Source organism: Psammomys obesus, unplaced genomic scaffold, assembly GCF_907164565.1.
Source record: "Psammomys obesus unplaced genomic scaffold, mPsaObe1.curated_primary_1811, whole genome shotgun sequence".
NCBI classification, from domain to species: domain Eukaryota; kingdom Metazoa; phylum Chordata; class Mammalia; order Rodentia; family Muridae; genus Psammomys; species Psammomys obesus.
The window spans coordinates 7,080,337-7,097,983 of NW_026596440.1; the positions used below are offsets into that span (position 1 = coordinate 7,080,337).

Genomic DNA, 17,647 nt, shown 5'->3' on the forward strand with positions numbered 1-17,647 from the left:
TAGGGGGATTTGGTTGCCCAGGCAATCTGAAATCTGCTATCCTCCTGCCTCAGCCTCCTGATTGCTAGGATTACACCACTGCTTCCAGCCTCCCTCCGGTTACTTTTTAATGCTGGTTTTAATTCCGAGCCCTGCATGAGATGCACGCTTGATTCTCTGTATCCAGCCATTGAAAGTCTTAGGAGTAGTGTCTGAAGGGGTACTCTGCAGCATGCCTAGGAACTATTACAGACTTCAGAGCCCAAGCATAACAGTGTTTAAAAACAAAAAACTGGGTGAGCGGGAGAAGGTGTCTGGAAAACATTAGCAAAACAGAATCTATTCACAGCTGCAGGCCCCTCAGTCAGGTCATGTGACAGGAGGCTGGCCTTTGTTTCCCAAGCAGTGACCTCTATGGTGCTGCCTGTGACCTTTTGAAAGTGTCCAGCAAATGAAGTGGGGGGAGGTGCAGTTTATAAGAATGAGTGGTTCTGCATTAAGAGGGAACAGTCTTCTGGCTGTGGAGGTTAGCATTCGTTAGTTAATTCCCTGGGTGGCCACTGCCTGCCTGCCCTCCCTTGATCACAGTAACGCTTTCTGTCAGAGGCAGATTGCTCTGTCCTTGTCCTCTGTGCACCTGAGTTCACAGTACCTGGTGTTAATGGATCAGCAGACAGTGTGGGGTGGCATTTTCAGGGTCTGGGCTTCGAAGCGTGTTGTTGCTTTCATTCAGCTGGGAATTTAGCCTTGTCTTTTGACCACAGGTGGTTCATCAAAGCGTCGCCCCAAACTCCACTCAAAAGGTGCTTTCCTTCACCACCACGACCCTGGATGACATCCTAAAGTCCTTCTCTGATGTCAGTGTCATTCGAGTGGCCAGCGGCTACCTGCTGATGGTAATTCTGTTCCCGAGGGTCCCTCATTTCCCTGTCACTTTGTAACTGCCCCTAACATACAAGTACTCCCAACACAGAGACAGCTCAGCCTTGTGAGGCCGTCAGAGGCAGCCCTCATGCTGCTGTGTGGTGCTCCTAGAGTAAAGAATTTAGTGTTGTTGGAATTAAGTGGGTTCTGCCTTTGGATGTGGGGCGATGGGTGGGGGAAACATTAGAATCATTGCACATTCTGATATTTGGCTCTTGTTTTGTGTCTTCCCCTACCTTCTCTCTCTGGTCCCCCTTTTCCCCCCTTCCCCAATTTTTCTGCTTACAGCTTGCCTATGCCTGTTTAACCATGCTGCGCTGGGACTGCTCCAAGTCCCAGGGTGCTGTAGGGTTGGCTGGTGTCCTGTTGGTTGCACTGTCAGTGGCTGCAGGATTGGGCCTCTGCTCCTTGATCGGGATTTCCTTTAATGCTGCGACAACTCAGGTACCACAGAGGCCATTCATTGCTGTCCCCCTGACTGACACCTTTACCAGCCTGCCGGCACCCTGTGTGTCTGTCTCATCTGAAGAGTCTCTAAAGCTTTTTCTATGAGGGGGAGGGGAGGGCTGGCTCTCGGAGCCAATCTGGTCTGTGGGTTAAAAGCATGAAGGGCCAGTGAAATGGATCAGTGGCTAAAGGCACTTGCCATGTAAACCTGGTGACCTGAGTTCAATGTCTAGAGGCTCTCCGTAGAGGTGGAAAGAGAGAATGAACTCTACAGAATTGCCCTCTGACCTTTCTACTGTGACACACATGTCCACACACACATCATGTGCATATATTCAAACACACATTAATACTTCTTTTTTTAGTCTGCAGAGATTCTTAGTAGGTAGACATTCACTTAGAATAGTTTTTGTCATTTACTCAGACCCTGATTCCCAAGCTCCAGCAGGCATTAAAATCTTTGAAAACAAAGGTGGCTGGGACCAGTCTGCAAAAAGGCACAATCTTACAGCTTCTCACTGACACTGGTCCAGGGGTTACAAGGGACTAGAGCTTTAGGTATAAGTTAGCTGGCTGTTTATTTTCAATTCTAAAACAAGTTCTTGTACCTGAACCTTAGAAATAGAATCTCGTGAGAACCTCTCTCAGTCATAACCAAAAGATTTTGGGGATGCAAACTATTGGATAAGTAAATTCTCCACTGAATTGGCATAAGCCCCCACTTGTCACCTGCAAGGCACTCCCCTTTGAGATCTTACCTGGCTAATGTTGTCATTGCCTATGTTTGCCTGCTGTAGGTTTTGCCATTTCTTGCTCTTGGTGTTGGTGTGGATGACGTCTTCCTCCTGGCACATGCGTTCAGTGAAACAGGACAGAATAAAAGGATTCCATTTGAGGTAACAGCAGGGAAAAGAAGGAAGTTTGGGGGACATCCAAACCCAACTCCCTTTATCAGTGTTTCTCCTGTAGTTTTTTTCCCACCAGATGACGTGTTACTGTGAGACGTAGGCATTTAAGGTGCCTGTGTAGGCATCTTAGCACAGTCCTTCATGCTCCCTGTTTGTTGCTGCCCTTTCCCAAAGCCCACATTGGCTTCTGTGCTTTTCATTGGCTCTGAATTTGTATTTAAGTCATCATCTTCAGCTTTCTGACTTGGGTGATGGTAAACATGAGGAACACATGAACTTGAGAAACCAGCAGGACCTGGTGTTGGGGTCCGGTGCTTGTGGCCTGTCTCTGTTCCTTAGACTTTGTATAACCAGTATTGGAAACTGGCCACAGTGTGCTTTAAGGGGTGGCCGGTACAGGCTGCAGTCCTCAGCACTGTGTGTGTCATCCTCAGGACAGGACCGGGGAGTGCCTCAAGCGCACAGGAGCCAGCGTGGCCCTCACCTCCATCAGCAATGTCACTGCCTTCTTCATGGCTGCGTTAATCCCTATTCCTGCGCTGCGCGCCTTCTCCCTCCAGGTGAGTTTACAGTGAGAGGGCAGATCCCTGTGGCTTGGCTGTTTAGCATCTATGCTCTGCTTCAATTACAAATCAAGTGCATGGCAGCAGTATTTGAGTCTTGGTGCTGGTAGGTAGGTGCCAAGGCTCTAGGCCTTCAGATCTAGGGGATGTTACCTTGTCAAATTGTACTGTGTAGTTTAGGTCAGTGGGCCCAGGGACACTCCTGGAAGTCCTGCTTGGCTGGCCCCTACTTCTAGAATACTCCCCTTCCAGTCACCCATACCTACCTTCCCTAAGCAGCTCCAGCCCCACCTCAAGGCCATGGGAGACTGTACTGGAGTATGCAGATAGGGTTGTCTGAACCCTGGGCCAGGCAGCAACTCACACACATTCGCACTGTATGAGGATGTGGGAGCTACTCGGCTACATCCTATAGGACCATCTCTCGGGGTCCTTTTCCTTCGTTGGCCTCCTCATTCTCTCCTGTACTCTTTGGTTCCTTACTTCCTTCTCAGCTTAAGAGTGCCTGCCACTCACTGTGCAGAGGCTGTGTGTTCCTGGCCTTATTACACTGCCCAGTCCATCCCGGCTAGGTAGGTCTTCTCAATCTCAGTCTTGCTGGCTGTGAATGGAGCAGCTATGGGCCAAACCTACTTAGTAGTTACAGGAAGGCTGAAGTGGTCAGTGCAGCAGAGGAAGCAGGCTCTTGGGTAGCTCATGACATGGTAGAAGTTTTTGAATTGATTTCAAGTTTTAAAGCTTCAACTGAAGCGAGCATTTGTCTCCCTTTTTCTTAGACTAGGGTATACAACTCATGGGATAGCCAGCCTCCTGAAGGAAACCACTTTTATGTACTTGAGGGAAAGTGTTGTTATGTTTGTAGTTCTTGATGCTGTCCACTCGTCAACAGGTGCTGAGGAGCATGTCTAGGGAAGAGAAGGTGACAAATGATTCATTGTATTCCTATTTATGCTCTTAAATACTCATTTGTCACCTGAGTAGAAGCAATCCCTTAGGTGTTTGAGCTTCATCTCCCTACCGATTGAGGCCCCACTGTGGGTGAGGCACCAGGCCTCCTTAACATTTAGTGAAAGATATGGGACTGTGAGAAGAGTGTCTGTCAGTCACAAGCACCAACTCCTTTGGGAAAACCAACCAAACAAGCCAGTACCAGGAAGCCTTGTTGTTATAAACGTCTATGGAGATAGCCATGGGTTAAGAAGTCAAATCTGAAACTGGACAGAGACCCAAGAAAATGAAAGTAGGCTAGTGCTTTGTAATAGTAAAAATGAGGGAGAAAGATGCCCATGGCCTTGGTGGTGCTGCTGACATCTTAGAGATTGTTTGGCACAGGCGTGTATCTGCTGCACACTCTTCTTGTGTCTACAGTTGTTCTTGTTCGTGTGCAGCTGACTCTAGAATGGTGATGTGCTGGAGTCTTTACTGGGAATTTCTGCTCATGCTGTCCTTTCCACTGCCTATCCCCCTCGCTGTGCGCTCCCTGCTCTGCTCTGTCAGCCTGCACATTCCTTTTCTGTCCCTCATTCTCTGCTCTCCTCTCCTCTCAGTACTGATGGTTCATCAAGGCAAACCCTCCTCCCTTAATGATATCCCACGCTGTGGTCTCTGAAAGCTACGTGAGTTTTCCCTGAGGATAGCCTTTTAGAAAATCCAGTACGCTAAGTTCTCCCAAGGTAAGCACCTTACAGGGACAAAATAAGTACTTTGTGTTTTGTGTGTCTGTCATCTGTAGCCACGAAGGGCATCCAGAGAGAGACACAGAGGTTCTGTGCCGTAATGAAACAGTGTAGCATTTGGATTTTTCTTTGTGAAACTTGGCAGATTTTTTTTTCCCTGACTTAAATAATAGGGTTCCCACACTTAAATATCTTTGGTCTCCAGTTCGGCCTTCACTGTGCTCAGCTCCTCAGTGAAAACCCTCAGAACAAGACCCTTTCTCATTCACTCATTCCAATGATAAAGGTTTGCTTTTTAAATGTTATTCTGTCTCTGTCTCTCTCTGTCGCTGTCTCTCTCTGTGTGTGTATGCACATGTACAAATGCCAAAGCAGGACATCAGGTGTTTTCCCTATTGCTTTCTGACTTGAGAATGATTCTCTCACTGAACCAGAAGCTTTTCAGCCACCTGGGCTGGCTGGCCAGTGAGCTCCTGGGAGCTTCTTGTCTCTAGCCCAATGCTGGTATGACAAGTCTGGGAAGCAGAAACAGTGTACAGTGTTCAACTTCTTTATGTGAATGCTGGGAATTGGTTGTGTGATAAAACTTTTTCTGGGAAGATGGAACACACACATCCACTCAAACCACACATTGAACCCATGACAAGTATGGTACCAGCAAAGCCTAGTTGGTGAACCAGTGATTGTTATTGGGGTTACTTATGGGAGTATGGGTGAGAGGTTACTGAAAGGAACAGAAATGACTCGAGGACAGCGGCATCACCAAAGCCCCACCCCAGGATGAATGACACCGCTCACATAGGTAGAACTCTAGAGCACACTGCACAGCCTTCAGGCAGCTCAACTGGTTAAAGGTGTCCTTTCCAGGTGCCTCTTCCAGACAGCTCTGCTGGTTTCTGCTCCTTCCAGGCAGTTAGGCTGATCTCAAGAGACTTCTATGCAGCCTGGCTCTGCTTACTCTCGTAGGGAGGGGACCTAGTTAATCTGGTCAATTTCAGGGACTTCCTTTCTGAAGCTGTTTTGAGTTGCTTACCTTTCTGTTTAGAGAGCTTCTTCCTTCAGGATAGAATGTTTCAGTCTTGGAGGAAACTGTTACACAACAGAATGTAAACTCAAGTCTTCAGGTTTTTAGAGTGACTGCTCTTGTCTACGAGTCACACCCCCCTCCCCCACAACACACACACACACTTTTTTTTTTGTTTGTGGCAGTGCTGTTTGAACACAGGACCCCATAAACAAGTACTCTACAGAACTACATACACCCTTACCCAGTAAAAGGGTTTGGGCTCAGGTTCTCCCATAGATGTGTCAGTAGATGATGTGGACAGCTTTTCTAGGCAATTAACTGTGAGCAGTCCACAGCCAAGGTCATTCCCACCAGATTCCCTGACTTACCTGGAATTTCTTTTTGTTGTTGCTTAAAGTTTCCTCTCCTTTTGCAGAGACTGTCTGTCTTACTTGAGAAATCGTTGCTAGTTGCTTTTAAGATTTTGACAGTGTTGAGATATCAACATTCATTTTTTTGGCAGCAAAGGATTCCTCCTAAATGTGTAGCATATCATCAGAAATAGGTTAGAGGGGATGTTGCTGTGGGTTTCTCGCAACCCTTCATTTCTGTCTGAATGAGCAAGGACAGCTACCTGGTCAGACTTTTTTATGAGCCCCTGTAGAAAGCTAGTGTTGCTGTGGTGCCTGTGTCCTTGTGGGGCTTAGAGCTTGGGAGTCTCTGCTCTCCAAGGATGCCTAGGTTATATCCCACACCTGAACTGTGGATGGAATTAAAAAGCTTAGAGGATTCAGCCCCAAGCATGACTTTTTTCATGGAAAATCTCCTTGAGTCTGTTTTGGTTTGGCTTGGCTTGATTTTATTTTATTTTATTTTATTTTATTTTATTTTATTTTATTTATTTATTTATTTATTTTAATTACTTAATTAATTAATTAATTTATTTATTTATTATTTTGAGGCAGGGTTTCTCTGAGTAGCCCTGACTCTCTTGGACTCAGTTAGTAGACCAGGTTGGACTCAAACTCTTTTGAGATCCACCTGCCCATGCCCTCCAGGCTTTCACCACTACCACCCACCCGGCTTTGAGTCTTACTCTTTTTCTTCCCAGCACTCCTCCTATCTAATTGGGCAACAGTTCACACCTAGCAGGAGTATGCCATTTCAAGTAAGTCACCAGCCCCAACAAGAGCTTCTAACCTGCTTCGTTTGAATCTAATTGACTGGGAAGCCTCAAGCTTTTTAAGTAATGGTTCTGAGGCAAACTGTTCACATCCTGGTTACTGTGAGAATGAGGTTGGTGCCTACTGACAGGGTCACAGGACTGAGTAGCTTGAGTCAGGAGCCTCTCCTGTCTGTCTTCCAGCCATGCATCTTGTCTCTTCCCTGTTCCTCCTGGGCCCTGTTTTCATCCTTAAACCCTTCCCAGGAAGCATTTTTATTTTGGACCAGACAGTCTCACTCTGAGCTGCTTGGGAACCTGTTTTTAAAATTGTATATCTCAGCCTGGGGTGTAATTTGTTTGTTTCTGAGGGCTCTTTGATTCTCCAGCACCAAGCACAATGCTAATCTGTAAAGAGAAGGAGGTATGTGTCCTAGATTAGTATTTCCAGTCAGTTGTGGCAAGAGCTCATCACACATGTGCTTCTTCATACATCTTCAGAGCCCTGCACATTTGTTTGAGTTGTACCTAACCTGTTCTGTGCCAATTGTTGAGATCCTTTTACAGTTAGCTCAGGAAAGGAGTTGGCTTGATATAGAAGACTTGGCTATCTTATGGCTTTGTAGAAGGGCCTCTTTCCTGGCTTGCTGTTTCACCTAGAGCATAAACCCACACTCCCTTCAAAAAGCCCTTTGTGAAGTGTGTCTTGGTTTTTAACTTTTGGTACCAGTGATGGCTAGGCTTCTTTCCTCACCCCAATCCATCTCTCTGTTTTGAGGTTTGAGAAGCTGTCTTTTGAAAGCTCTACTAAGAGGTGTTACTTGTTAAATGAATTTCTGATTATTTCTTGGCTATTTATATTTAGCATGCTCCTTCCATTTTTCTTCTTTGCTTCTTGTCCACTTCTCAGAACAGGGTCGCCCATGGATGTCTTGTCAGCTTTGCCCAATAACAGCCCAATTTTGCAATTTTTACTAGGTCAGTGGGAGATTTGCCCAGTGTTTATTCTAGGTTATGGAGTGGCTTTTGAATCCGTACTTATTTATTCTACAGACTATAATCACACGCTGGAATTTCTTTCTGCTTAACTCTCCTTGACCTTGGCTGTTACTCAGTAACATACCTCACAAGCTGCTCCTGGGGCAATTTGGAATGTGCCTATTAAAAACCTCGGGGGACATGTGTGAAATTTTATTTCCTGTTTTAAAGGTGACACTGTGATAGACTTGATCCATTTTAACATTATTATGTATTATTAATCAGGGTTGTGGGATCTCTTAGAAATGTTCTCGCAGAAAAGTGTTTCTTTTTGTAAAACATCTCAAGTCCTTTCTCTGCCTAGCTTTGTAGAGGTGATTTGGTTAGGTTAGTAAGTCCGTACTGGTTTCACTCCAACCTGTGTAATTTTTGGGGTTCTTCCATTTCAGTCACACACAGCCTCTTAATGGGGGGAAAGAAGACAGACACCCCATGTTGCCAGCGGTGCTTCATTAGGGAGCAGTAGGGTGGCAAGATAATATTGTCCAGGGTATTTTTGTTTGGGGTGGTGGAGAAATGGCCCAGTGGTTAAGAGCACTGTCTGCTCTTCCAAAGGACCCAGGCTCTGTTCCCAATACCCACATATCTGCTCACAATCACTTGTGATCCAGGAATCCAACATCCTCTTCTGGCCTCTCTGAGCATTGTGTGCTCATGAAGCACATATTTCATGAGGCAGACACTCTCACACAAAATCAGTTTTTAAAAAAATGATCTTTGCTTATAAAGCCACATGCTAACTAAAGTATGTTGATGACTTCAATTTTTCTGCTTCAGGCTGCTGTGGTTGTGGTATTCAATTTTGCCATGGTGCTGCTCATTTTCCCTGCAATTCTCAGCATGGATTTATACAGACGTGAGGACAGAAGATTGGACATTTTCTGCTGTTTCACAAGGTACATTTTCAGGCACTGGGCCTATATTGGTTGGTTACGTAGAAAGACTATTTAGATAACTCATCTAGTCTGTGGGCTTCTTCAGAAGGGAATGGAGCCAAAAAGGTTTGGCTCCAATGGTGGGCCAGGGAAGGTTTTAGAGATGAGCTCCCCGCCTTCCCCTCCCCACCTGAATATGCCCCAAACCCTCTCCTAGGGATTCTCCTGCATGTTGTCTTTTATTCCCCCATCACGAACCTGTGTTTATGTTCATCAGTAGACTGTTTGGTAGTTCTTTGGAGCAGAGAAGTACTGAAAACCACCTGTTTAGAACACATTCAGGGTGATGGGTTTTGTTAGTGATGTCAGTGGGTGGCATCAGTCTTCCGCAGAGAGGAAATTGCGTTCTCCCGTCATGGCCACACACTATAGCGTGTTTATCTTTTGTCTTTCAGCCCCTGTGTCAGCAGGGTGATTCAGGTCGAGCCACAGGCCTACACAGAGCCTCACAGTAACACCCGTTACAGCCCCCCACCCCCCTACAGCAGTCATAGCTTTGCCCACGAAACACACATCACCATGCAGTCCACTGTCCAGCTTCGCACAGAGTACGACCCTCACACACACGTGTACTACACCACTGCTGAGCCGCGCTCTGAGATCTCTGTCCAGCCGGTCACCGTCACCCAGGACACTCTCAGCTGCCAGAGCCCTGAGAGCACCAGCTCCACCCGGGACCTGCTTTCCCAGTTCTCGGACTCCAGCCTCCACTGCCTTGAGCCTCCCTGCACCAAGTGGACACTCTCCTCATTTGCTGAGAAGCATTATGCGCCTTTCCTCTTGAGACCCAAAGCCAAGGTAACCTACCACTAAGTGTGACTTCCTGCCTTGAAGAACCATGGCACACTTTGGACTGCGTGCATGTGTGTGACAGGACAGGCTCACAAGAGTCAGATTGCAAAGCTCAGGCCTACTTTCATGAGTGTGTTCCTACAGGGGGAGGCTCTGAATAGCAGATAATAACACCAATATAAATGAGCTCCTCTCTGTATAAACATTTTTCTTTGTTGTGAGATTACTTTAAAAGATGATTTAGCATGGCGTTATGTTCTCTGGGAGACTGACCACCTAACTTCCCATGCTAAGTCTGGGCTGTTATGTAAAAAGGAGTAAAGAAAGCAGTTGGTACTAGCCTGGGAAGAATGTTCTTCTGGGTCTCACCCACTACCCCCCTCTCTCTCTCTTACAGGCTGTGGTAATCCTCCTTTTCCTGGTCTTGCTGGGGGTCAGCCTTTACGGGACCACCCGAGTGAGAGACGGGCTGGACCTCACGGACATTGTCCCCCGGGAAACCAGAGAATATGACTTCATAGCTGCACAGTTCAAATATTTTTCTTTCTACAATATGTATATAGTCACCCAGAAAGCAGACTACCCAAATATCCAACACCTACTTTACGACCTTCATAAGAGTTTCAGCAATGTGAAGTATGTCATGCTGGAGGAGAACAAGCAACTTCCCCAAATGTGGCTGCACTACTTCAGAGACTGGCTCCAAGGTAGGGCTGTGGACAGTCCTGTCACTCTTCACTCTCACCTGCTGTGATCCTTCTGTCCACCATATGAAAGGGTTGCATCAAAATGGAACAACATGTTTCGTAATTTTTAAGACGCCTATTTTATGTGCATGTGTGTTTTTCCTGCTTGCTTGTGTACATGTATCTATGCATGTGTGTGTACCTCACGTACACGCTTGGTGCCTGAGGTCAGAAGAGGGCATCACATCCGCTGGAACTAGAGTTGTGGGTGGTTGTGAACCAACACGTGGGTGCTGGAAACCAAGCCCAGGTTCTCTGCAAGAGCAACAAGTGCTTGTAACTGCCGGCGCCTCTCCAGTCTCCCTTACATAAAGGCCACTTCTCTGGCAGCCTCCCAGCTCTGTCTTTAAAAACTTGAGACCATCCGAGCAAGTCTTCTAGTAACTCATTTATGAGCATACATTGGGAAAAGACATTTGAATTTGAAAATAGGGAGCCTGGATGCTTCTGTTCCCATTTTCCTTTGGAATGGTAGCTGGTGGCCAAGGGAAATTTGAGTATTTAGTGGATTTCTGAACTGTCTGCTAAATTACAGCCTACTGTTAACAGTGGATTTGGGGTCACCCATTGCATTTTGACCTTCTTTTTAATTTTCATGCATATACTTAGGGTTCATAGCAAATTTGAGTGGAAGGTTTAGCGATTGCTCGCTTCCACCCAAGCCTTTTCTTGTGTCAACATCCAACACTAAAATGGTGTGTATGCTTCACCCTTCAAATTACCCATACACACCATTGTCTCTCAAAGAGCTTCAGGTGACCATTCTTCCATTTGGTGATGAACTTACAAATGCTTAGCCACATCCTGCTGTTTCAGAAAGGGGCAAATCCTGACCCCCTCTCACTCTTTTCCTTTCTCCCTCTTTCTCCTTCTCTCTCTCCCACCCTCTCCATTTTATCTATTGATTTTGTGTGTGAGGTATCTCTAGATAGGATAGTGTGAATGAATATTGAGGCCAGAAGACAGCTTTCGTCCTTTCACCTTATGGGTCCTAGGGATCAAAAATTCATCAGGTTTGGTGATCTTTACCCTGTTAGACATGTCTCTAGGAAATATCATTTAGCTGGAGAAAAATACAAGACGGTCTGAATTTGCTTATAACTGTAAACTGACTGACTATAAATGCATTCAGTGGTTCCCAGAACGTCTGTTCATGTTGACATACTCAAAGCACAGTAGAACAATCAGGACCATTATCCACACAATTCAAGCAAATTTGCTTTTATTGGAGTGCCCAAATAAATAATTACAACTCCAGCATTTGTGGCTGTCTTAATTTCCCCTTAATTAGGCTTGCTTAAACACATATTTAAGTCAGTACTCTTATGTAAAGATCAGGCAGCCAGTTTCCGTTTGAGTCTGCATTAGATGATGAACAACTTGGTTTGACAGGAATGGTGTTGAGCAGTGACTAGAGTTTGCTCACACACCTGTGCCAGGTCCAACTTTGGGGGACAGTGGAGGAAGCATCACTTTATTGCAGCCCTGGAAACTCAGGAGATGAGCTTGAATTCACTCAGCATATTATTTCCTTGCACTTGGTCCTTAAGGCATTGTTTTTCAAGTAGTGAATTAACAGAGACAAGCAGTTGAGAGTCTCTGCTTTTTACCCCCACCCCACCACCCCCAGCATTGACCAAAGACATGCAAATAATTTGCCACAAATGACAAAGAAGTGCTGTGCTTAGTGGAGGAGGGTATTCTGTCCGGTGTCTTCCCTTGGATGAAGTAGGCCAAGGCTGGGAAGGGTGCTGCAAACCCTGGCTCTAGGCAGTTTGAAGGCCATCCTTCTTAAGACAGTGCTAGTCTATAGTCTCACTCCTTGTAAGACCCCAAACGTTCACATGTGTAGAAAGACATCTGTATATTTCAGATATGCTTCCGTTGCTAAGCAAACAGCATCTGCATCTGCACGCTAAGATGGCAGAGCACAATGCAGCCCTGGGGCTGTAATGCCGTAGGGGCCCCCCACACTGCATTGTGCACACTGGGCTCCTGGCCGCTGAGGGTGTTTTAGACCTACTGAGTGGATGGATGGTTGCTCAGGAGGAAGCAGCTCTTCTCAAATTACCATTTCTTCCAGATACTTGTATGTAGTGTTGAAGTCCATTAAACTATGCTGTCTCACTGGTCTTTGTCAACACTTCAATAGCTGCTTTGTTTTTGCACTCCCCAAAAATATTTAATGGCTAACACAGGGATTATCTCATGCCACTTTGAAAGTCAGGCCTGGGGTAGAACCCAGGGCAACACTCTGCCTCCAGCTGCGTTGTGTACAGATGGCATTCATTTGTAATCCATTATCATTTCATTTCTTGGGGCTTGTATATTTGGGTAATTCCTTCAGCCTAGACTCAGAAATAATTTTCTGTGTAAAATGTTTCTAGTGAGAGAACTGCAGCTGAAATGTAAGGCTTTGCTGTAAACTGTTGGAATGTAAGTGTCAGCCAAGGGGCAAGTGTTCGGTGTCCAGCCCATGGTAGTTGAGATTTTCAGTGGTTAGAAAATATTGAACTAGTCGTGAAAGAACTTTACTAATCATAAAGTCAGTAGCTGCAGAGCACATCGGAGCCAGCACTGGCAGCAAGGCAGACCGTGCAAATCTAATCTTCCCTGGCCTCCGTAGGTAGTGCAGGTGTCTCTTTGTAAATAGACCTTTGCAAATGCATTTTGTTGTTGTTGTTACCTGCTTTGACACCAGGTGCCACTGGTGTGGCTCATGGTACTTGGGCTAAGGTACTGCTATTTTCCATGCGTTTGCAATCACTTCTGGACAGCACACAGTACTCAGAGTGGGTTTCTACAGTAAATAACACACTTGATGTCTGGCTTTGGGCTGCCTGGGTTCAAGGCTCAGCTCTGACTCTCACCTTTCCAGGCCTCAATTCTCTCATCTAAAAAGTGGGAATGATAATGCTAATTGCTCTCTCAGGAGGTAAGCATTAGAACTGACCGAGGGCTTATGGTGGATTGCCTGGAGTAGGACATGAGCACTGAGCCAAGAGGACCACACAAGTCTGGAGTAATAAAAGCTTCCTTCTCTCCTGGCTTAGAAAACAGACCATGCCTCTTGTACGGGGTTGGGGAGCAGTTGTCCTCCTCTGTTTGTTTGTTTGTTTGTTTGTTTGTTTTTCCAGAGTGGGGGTTGGGAAGGGTTTGGGGTAATAAAGTAACATCTGCGAAGTTGCTGCCTATGTGCAGACCTTGCTGTGAAAGAGTCGGAGACCAAGATGCCACCGTAGTGGTCCACCTTACTGATTCCTCCAGTCCAGAACAGGGCGCAAGGGTGGCCCAGCCTACTTCCTAAAAATAATGCCCACAGCATAACAGTGTTGGAGGGAGGCTTTTGTTTTATGGGGCTGCCCCATCTCTTACCACTCCAGGTCCCCAAACACCTCGCTGAGTGAGTATTTTAGTTTGTTTTAGTTTTTGAAGTCTCTCCACCCCCATCCTGAAATTATGTGAAAAGCAGCTCTCTGAGTAGCAGTGTCTAACACAGGAGTCTCCTGAACAGCTGGGACTTGGGGGTCTACTTGGGAGGTGACTGGTAAGCAGGGCTGCTGGGGGTGTTGGGGCAGTGCTGAGCCCCTAAGTCTGGGGCACTGGGACCCTGTTTTCTCTTCCAACATGCTTACCTCTTTACAGCTGTAGCCAAACTGTCAGGTCCATAATGATGGTTTTGATTACAGCAGCCAAGCCCAGCTGTGTGTGGTGAGCTGGTGGGCTCACCCATCCCCCAAGCCCATAAGGCTCTTTCTTTCCACCTCCCAGGGCTTGTGGTTTGTCATCTGTTCTCACAGAGCCTCCTTGTATTGGCCTGTGGCTTCCTGTTCTCCAACAGATCCAAATTTGCCCTGTGAGGTATTTCCCTCTCCTCGTTACCCCCCTCCATGTGGAGGGAAGGGTGGCAGAGAGGAAGAGAACAGAGGAGAGTGAATAAGTATTGGCTGTGATCTTTACACGACTTGGCGGTGGGATCCCACAGCTTGTATGAGCTGCCTAAGTCCAACAGATGGATCAGATTGACAGAGTGTTCCCTCACCCCAGCTCCTGGGGCAACTGAGCTGCTGTTGGAAGTTGGGGACACAAATGTGATTTTACTATGCTGGGTAGAATCTCTGGTCCTAATGAGGAAATCCTGACATCACTCCCTCTGTAGCATGAAATGGTTAATGTGAATGTGATGTGTGTCTTTCTTCTCCCCCTTGCTTCCTCTTGCTGGAATAGTCATGGGGGATGAGCGTTGAGCCAGCCCAGCACTTAGGAGGCAGAGTCAGGTGGATTTGTTAGTTCTAGGCTAGCCTGATCTACATAGTGAAGTCAAGATGTAGGCCAAGCTGGGATACATAGTGAGGCCTTTCTTTCCTTCTTCCTTCCTTCCTTCCTTCCTTCCTTCCTTCCTTCCTTCCTTCCTTCCTTCCTTCCTTTTTCTTTTGGCAGGGTTTCTCTGTGGAGCTCTGGCTGTCCTGGAACTCACAGATCTGCACGCCTCTGCAATTAAAAACATGTGCTACCATGCACCCCTCCCCTTTCTTTTCATGTTTTCTTAAAAAAAAAAAAATTGTTCTTAATTGTGTGCATGTATGAACCTATAGAGGCCAGAAGAGGGCGTCACCTCTGGAGTTGGAGTTATAGTCGGTTGTGTGCTCTCCAGAGTGGCTTCTAGGGTCAGAACTTAGATCCTCTGGAAGAACTGCAAGTGGTCTGAGCCATCTCTCCAGCTCTTGGACTTTTGTTCCTGAGCAGCAATTGATTGGCACCGAAGTTCATTCATGAACAGTACGCAGTCCTCCCTTAAGTGAGAGAAAGCTACAGACAAGTCCCCTGCCCTGCCCACCAGCCTCAGCAGAGGCCCTCGGACAAGCGCTCTCAGTCCAGGTTTTAATGTGCTGCACATGTTTGCTGTTAACAGGGCTTCAGGATGCATTTGACAGTGACTGGGAAACTGGGAGGATCATGCCAAACAATTACAAAAATGGATCGGATGACGGGGTCCTTGCCTACAAACTCCTGGTACAGACTGGCAGCCGAGACAAGCCCATCGACATTAGTCAGGTGAGCCACTGTTCCCCGGGCACTGTCAACAAACAGCACCTTCTAGGCAGCTGACCTATGGCAGTGTGTCATCCCAGCTTGTGTTCCGTTAGAACCTGAAGGGATAGGAGATGGTAGGAAGAGGCTTGGGCTGGCCCTGAGCCTTCTTATCCAATCGTCTACCTGATGTGTCCTCAAGCCAACCAGAAAGCTTCCCTTTCCCTGCCTGTCAAGTTGAGGGGGCAGGTGTTGGCTTCTATCATAGTAGCAGTGAGCAAAATACAGTGTTGAAAGTTCAGGTTTTTCCCAGTGGTGGGAAGAACCAACTCATTCTGGGCTTTCAGAGTTTAATACTGAAATGTGTATCAGTATAGTTGTCTCGGTTGTATTCAGACATGGAGTGGTGGATTTGTTAGTCATTTGAACAGAGGGTGGATAGGTGGATGGCTTAAGAAGATCAAAGAGGTCACTAGAACTGTAGGAGGATGTATTTTTATTTAATGCTTTGTGGGGTTCTCTTGGCCCTAACAGTAGATGCTGAGTACAGGCAGCTTGTGTCCTGAGTATAGCAAAGAGAAGCATGTACGGGTTCATGTGTGTACACACATGCTGCTCACTCCTCAGTATAAATGAGAGATGTTCTTTTTGATAGCGTTCTGTGTTTGAAGCACTTGGGCTCTAGCATACCCTTTTGGCTCCCTCAGGCATGTTCAGTGGTATGTTTGCACCCTGGATTTTGGGTGAGCCTAGGTCTCTTTGCTCCTGATAGTTTCCTTTTTGTGTCTTCAGGCAGAAACATTATGTTAATGATCTTCTGGGCAGCTCTGTGTGTATTGTCTTCTCCTTTTTACTGGCATTAAAGGTGACAGACTTACAAAGTTAATTTTTAGAGTCATGTAGAGTGTGAACTTTGGTCTATATAGTGGCATGCAATGGGCTGTCAAGGCTGACAAGGGCATGGCAGAGCAGCCTGCCTGAGAGGGAAGCAGGGACACACTGAATTGGAGTTAGGGATCAGGGAGCCTCTGGTGGCGCTAGGCACCAAGATACCATTTCCTCTCCTGAGAAAGAAGAGCATGCTGCCTGCGTGGAGGCCAGGAGCTGTGCGATGTAATTCCAGTGACAGTCTGAGGACCTACAGTTGTTAGAGATCCCATGGATTAATTGAATCCAGATCCCTGCTGTCTACTTTTCCCCTTCTCTTCCATGCTCTTTATTTCTCCACTCTTTCTCTGTGAACTGCTGTCACTGGTGTTTTTCATTTTGTTAAAAAAGACCAAACGTTGGAAGGAGGCCTGGATCTAAAGTAAACAGGAAAAAAATTTTTTTTGATGTATCTACCATACATATAATCCACACTCTGTCTCATAGTGTCTTTGACCCAAGCAAAGCCCACAAGACCTACAAGTAGAGGGAGCAGATGTGACCACTGAATCTGACCGAGGCTCAGAAGTGGTGTTCCTCTGTAGGGCTTGGCTTTGCAGCACTGTCTTCCACTTTCTGGCAGTGGGCATTTTTTGAATACACAGGTCATTGGAGGCTATGTTAGCAAAATTTATACAGATGTTGTTTTATTTTATAGCTCCCTCCATTTACTGGGTGGTATTTCCTTCAGTGTTAACAACAGAGGTTAACTGCACACAGACGTGGACGGGATGCTTGCCAGGTCCCCTGCCCCTCCTATAAATATGTTTTTCCAGATTGCTCATTCCCCGCCTTGGCTGTAGACAGTCTTTTTTAGCATTCAGATTTAATTGGTTCAGCCAATTCCTGGGCCATCTGCAGAACTGTGTGTTTGCTGTAAACACACTGGTGATTGCATACCCCAGTAAGTGTATTTTGAAAGACATCAAAGTTTATTCTTGTGGGACCTGAGGCACTGTCAAGCCATGGGCATTCTACTGTTTGTTGGAAACATGGGTACAAAGCCTTGCTCTCCCAGCAGGAGTGTGTTTACCCCTTGGCCCCGCTCTGAATGACCTCTGTTCTTCCCATTTTGTAGTTGACTAAACAGCGTCTGGTGGATGCAGATGGCATCATTAATCCCAGCGCTTTCTACATCTACCTGACGGCTTGGGTCAGCAACGACCCCGTAGCTTACGCTGCCTCCCAGGCCAACATCCGGCCTCACCGACCAGAGTGGGTCCACGACAAAGCCGACTACATGCCAGAGACCAGACTGAGAAGTAAGTAGCCATCTATCTAGAGAGTCAGGGAGCTCTAGAAGGCTCCTTTAGTCACTGCCTGGAGCTCAGCAACAGCCTCATCCGTTGACACTACCCAGGGTTCAAAAGTGTAAATAGAACAATATATTTCTTTTGGTTTAAAACTCTGGGAGACAGATGAGGATGTGTAATGGAATACAGCCCTGCACATTCACGTTGAGAAATAAGCGTTTCTAACCTCCTTTTGTAGCTTTAACTCCAGGCACTTCTCC

The 17,647-nt window shown here is 46.5% G+C and overlaps 1 protein-coding gene across 3 annotated transcripts in view; it reads left to right on the plus strand.

The window, feature by feature from the left end:
- Positions 1-17,647, plus strand: part of Ptch1 (patched 1) — a 65,098-nt gene that overhangs the window by 32,617 nt on the left and 14,834 nt on the right. For all 3 annotated transcript variants that reach the window (XM_055597930.1, XM_055597928.1, XM_055597929.1), the window contains exons 9-17: positions 744-875; positions 1,192-1,347; positions 2,148-2,246; positions 2,693-2,818; positions 8,481-8,599; positions 9,034-9,436; positions 9,828-10,137; positions 15,089-15,231; positions 17,213-17,396. In XM_055597930.1, the coding sequence (XP_055453905.1) occupies positions 744-875; positions 1,192-1,347; positions 2,148-2,246; positions 2,693-2,818; positions 8,481-8,599; positions 9,034-9,436; positions 9,828-10,137; positions 15,089-15,231; positions 17,213-17,396 (1,672 nt within the window). The remainder of the gene's footprint in view (positions 1-743; positions 876-1,191; positions 1,348-2,147; positions 2,247-2,692; positions 2,819-8,480; positions 8,600-9,033; positions 9,437-9,827; positions 10,138-15,088; positions 15,232-17,212; positions 17,397-17,647) is intronic.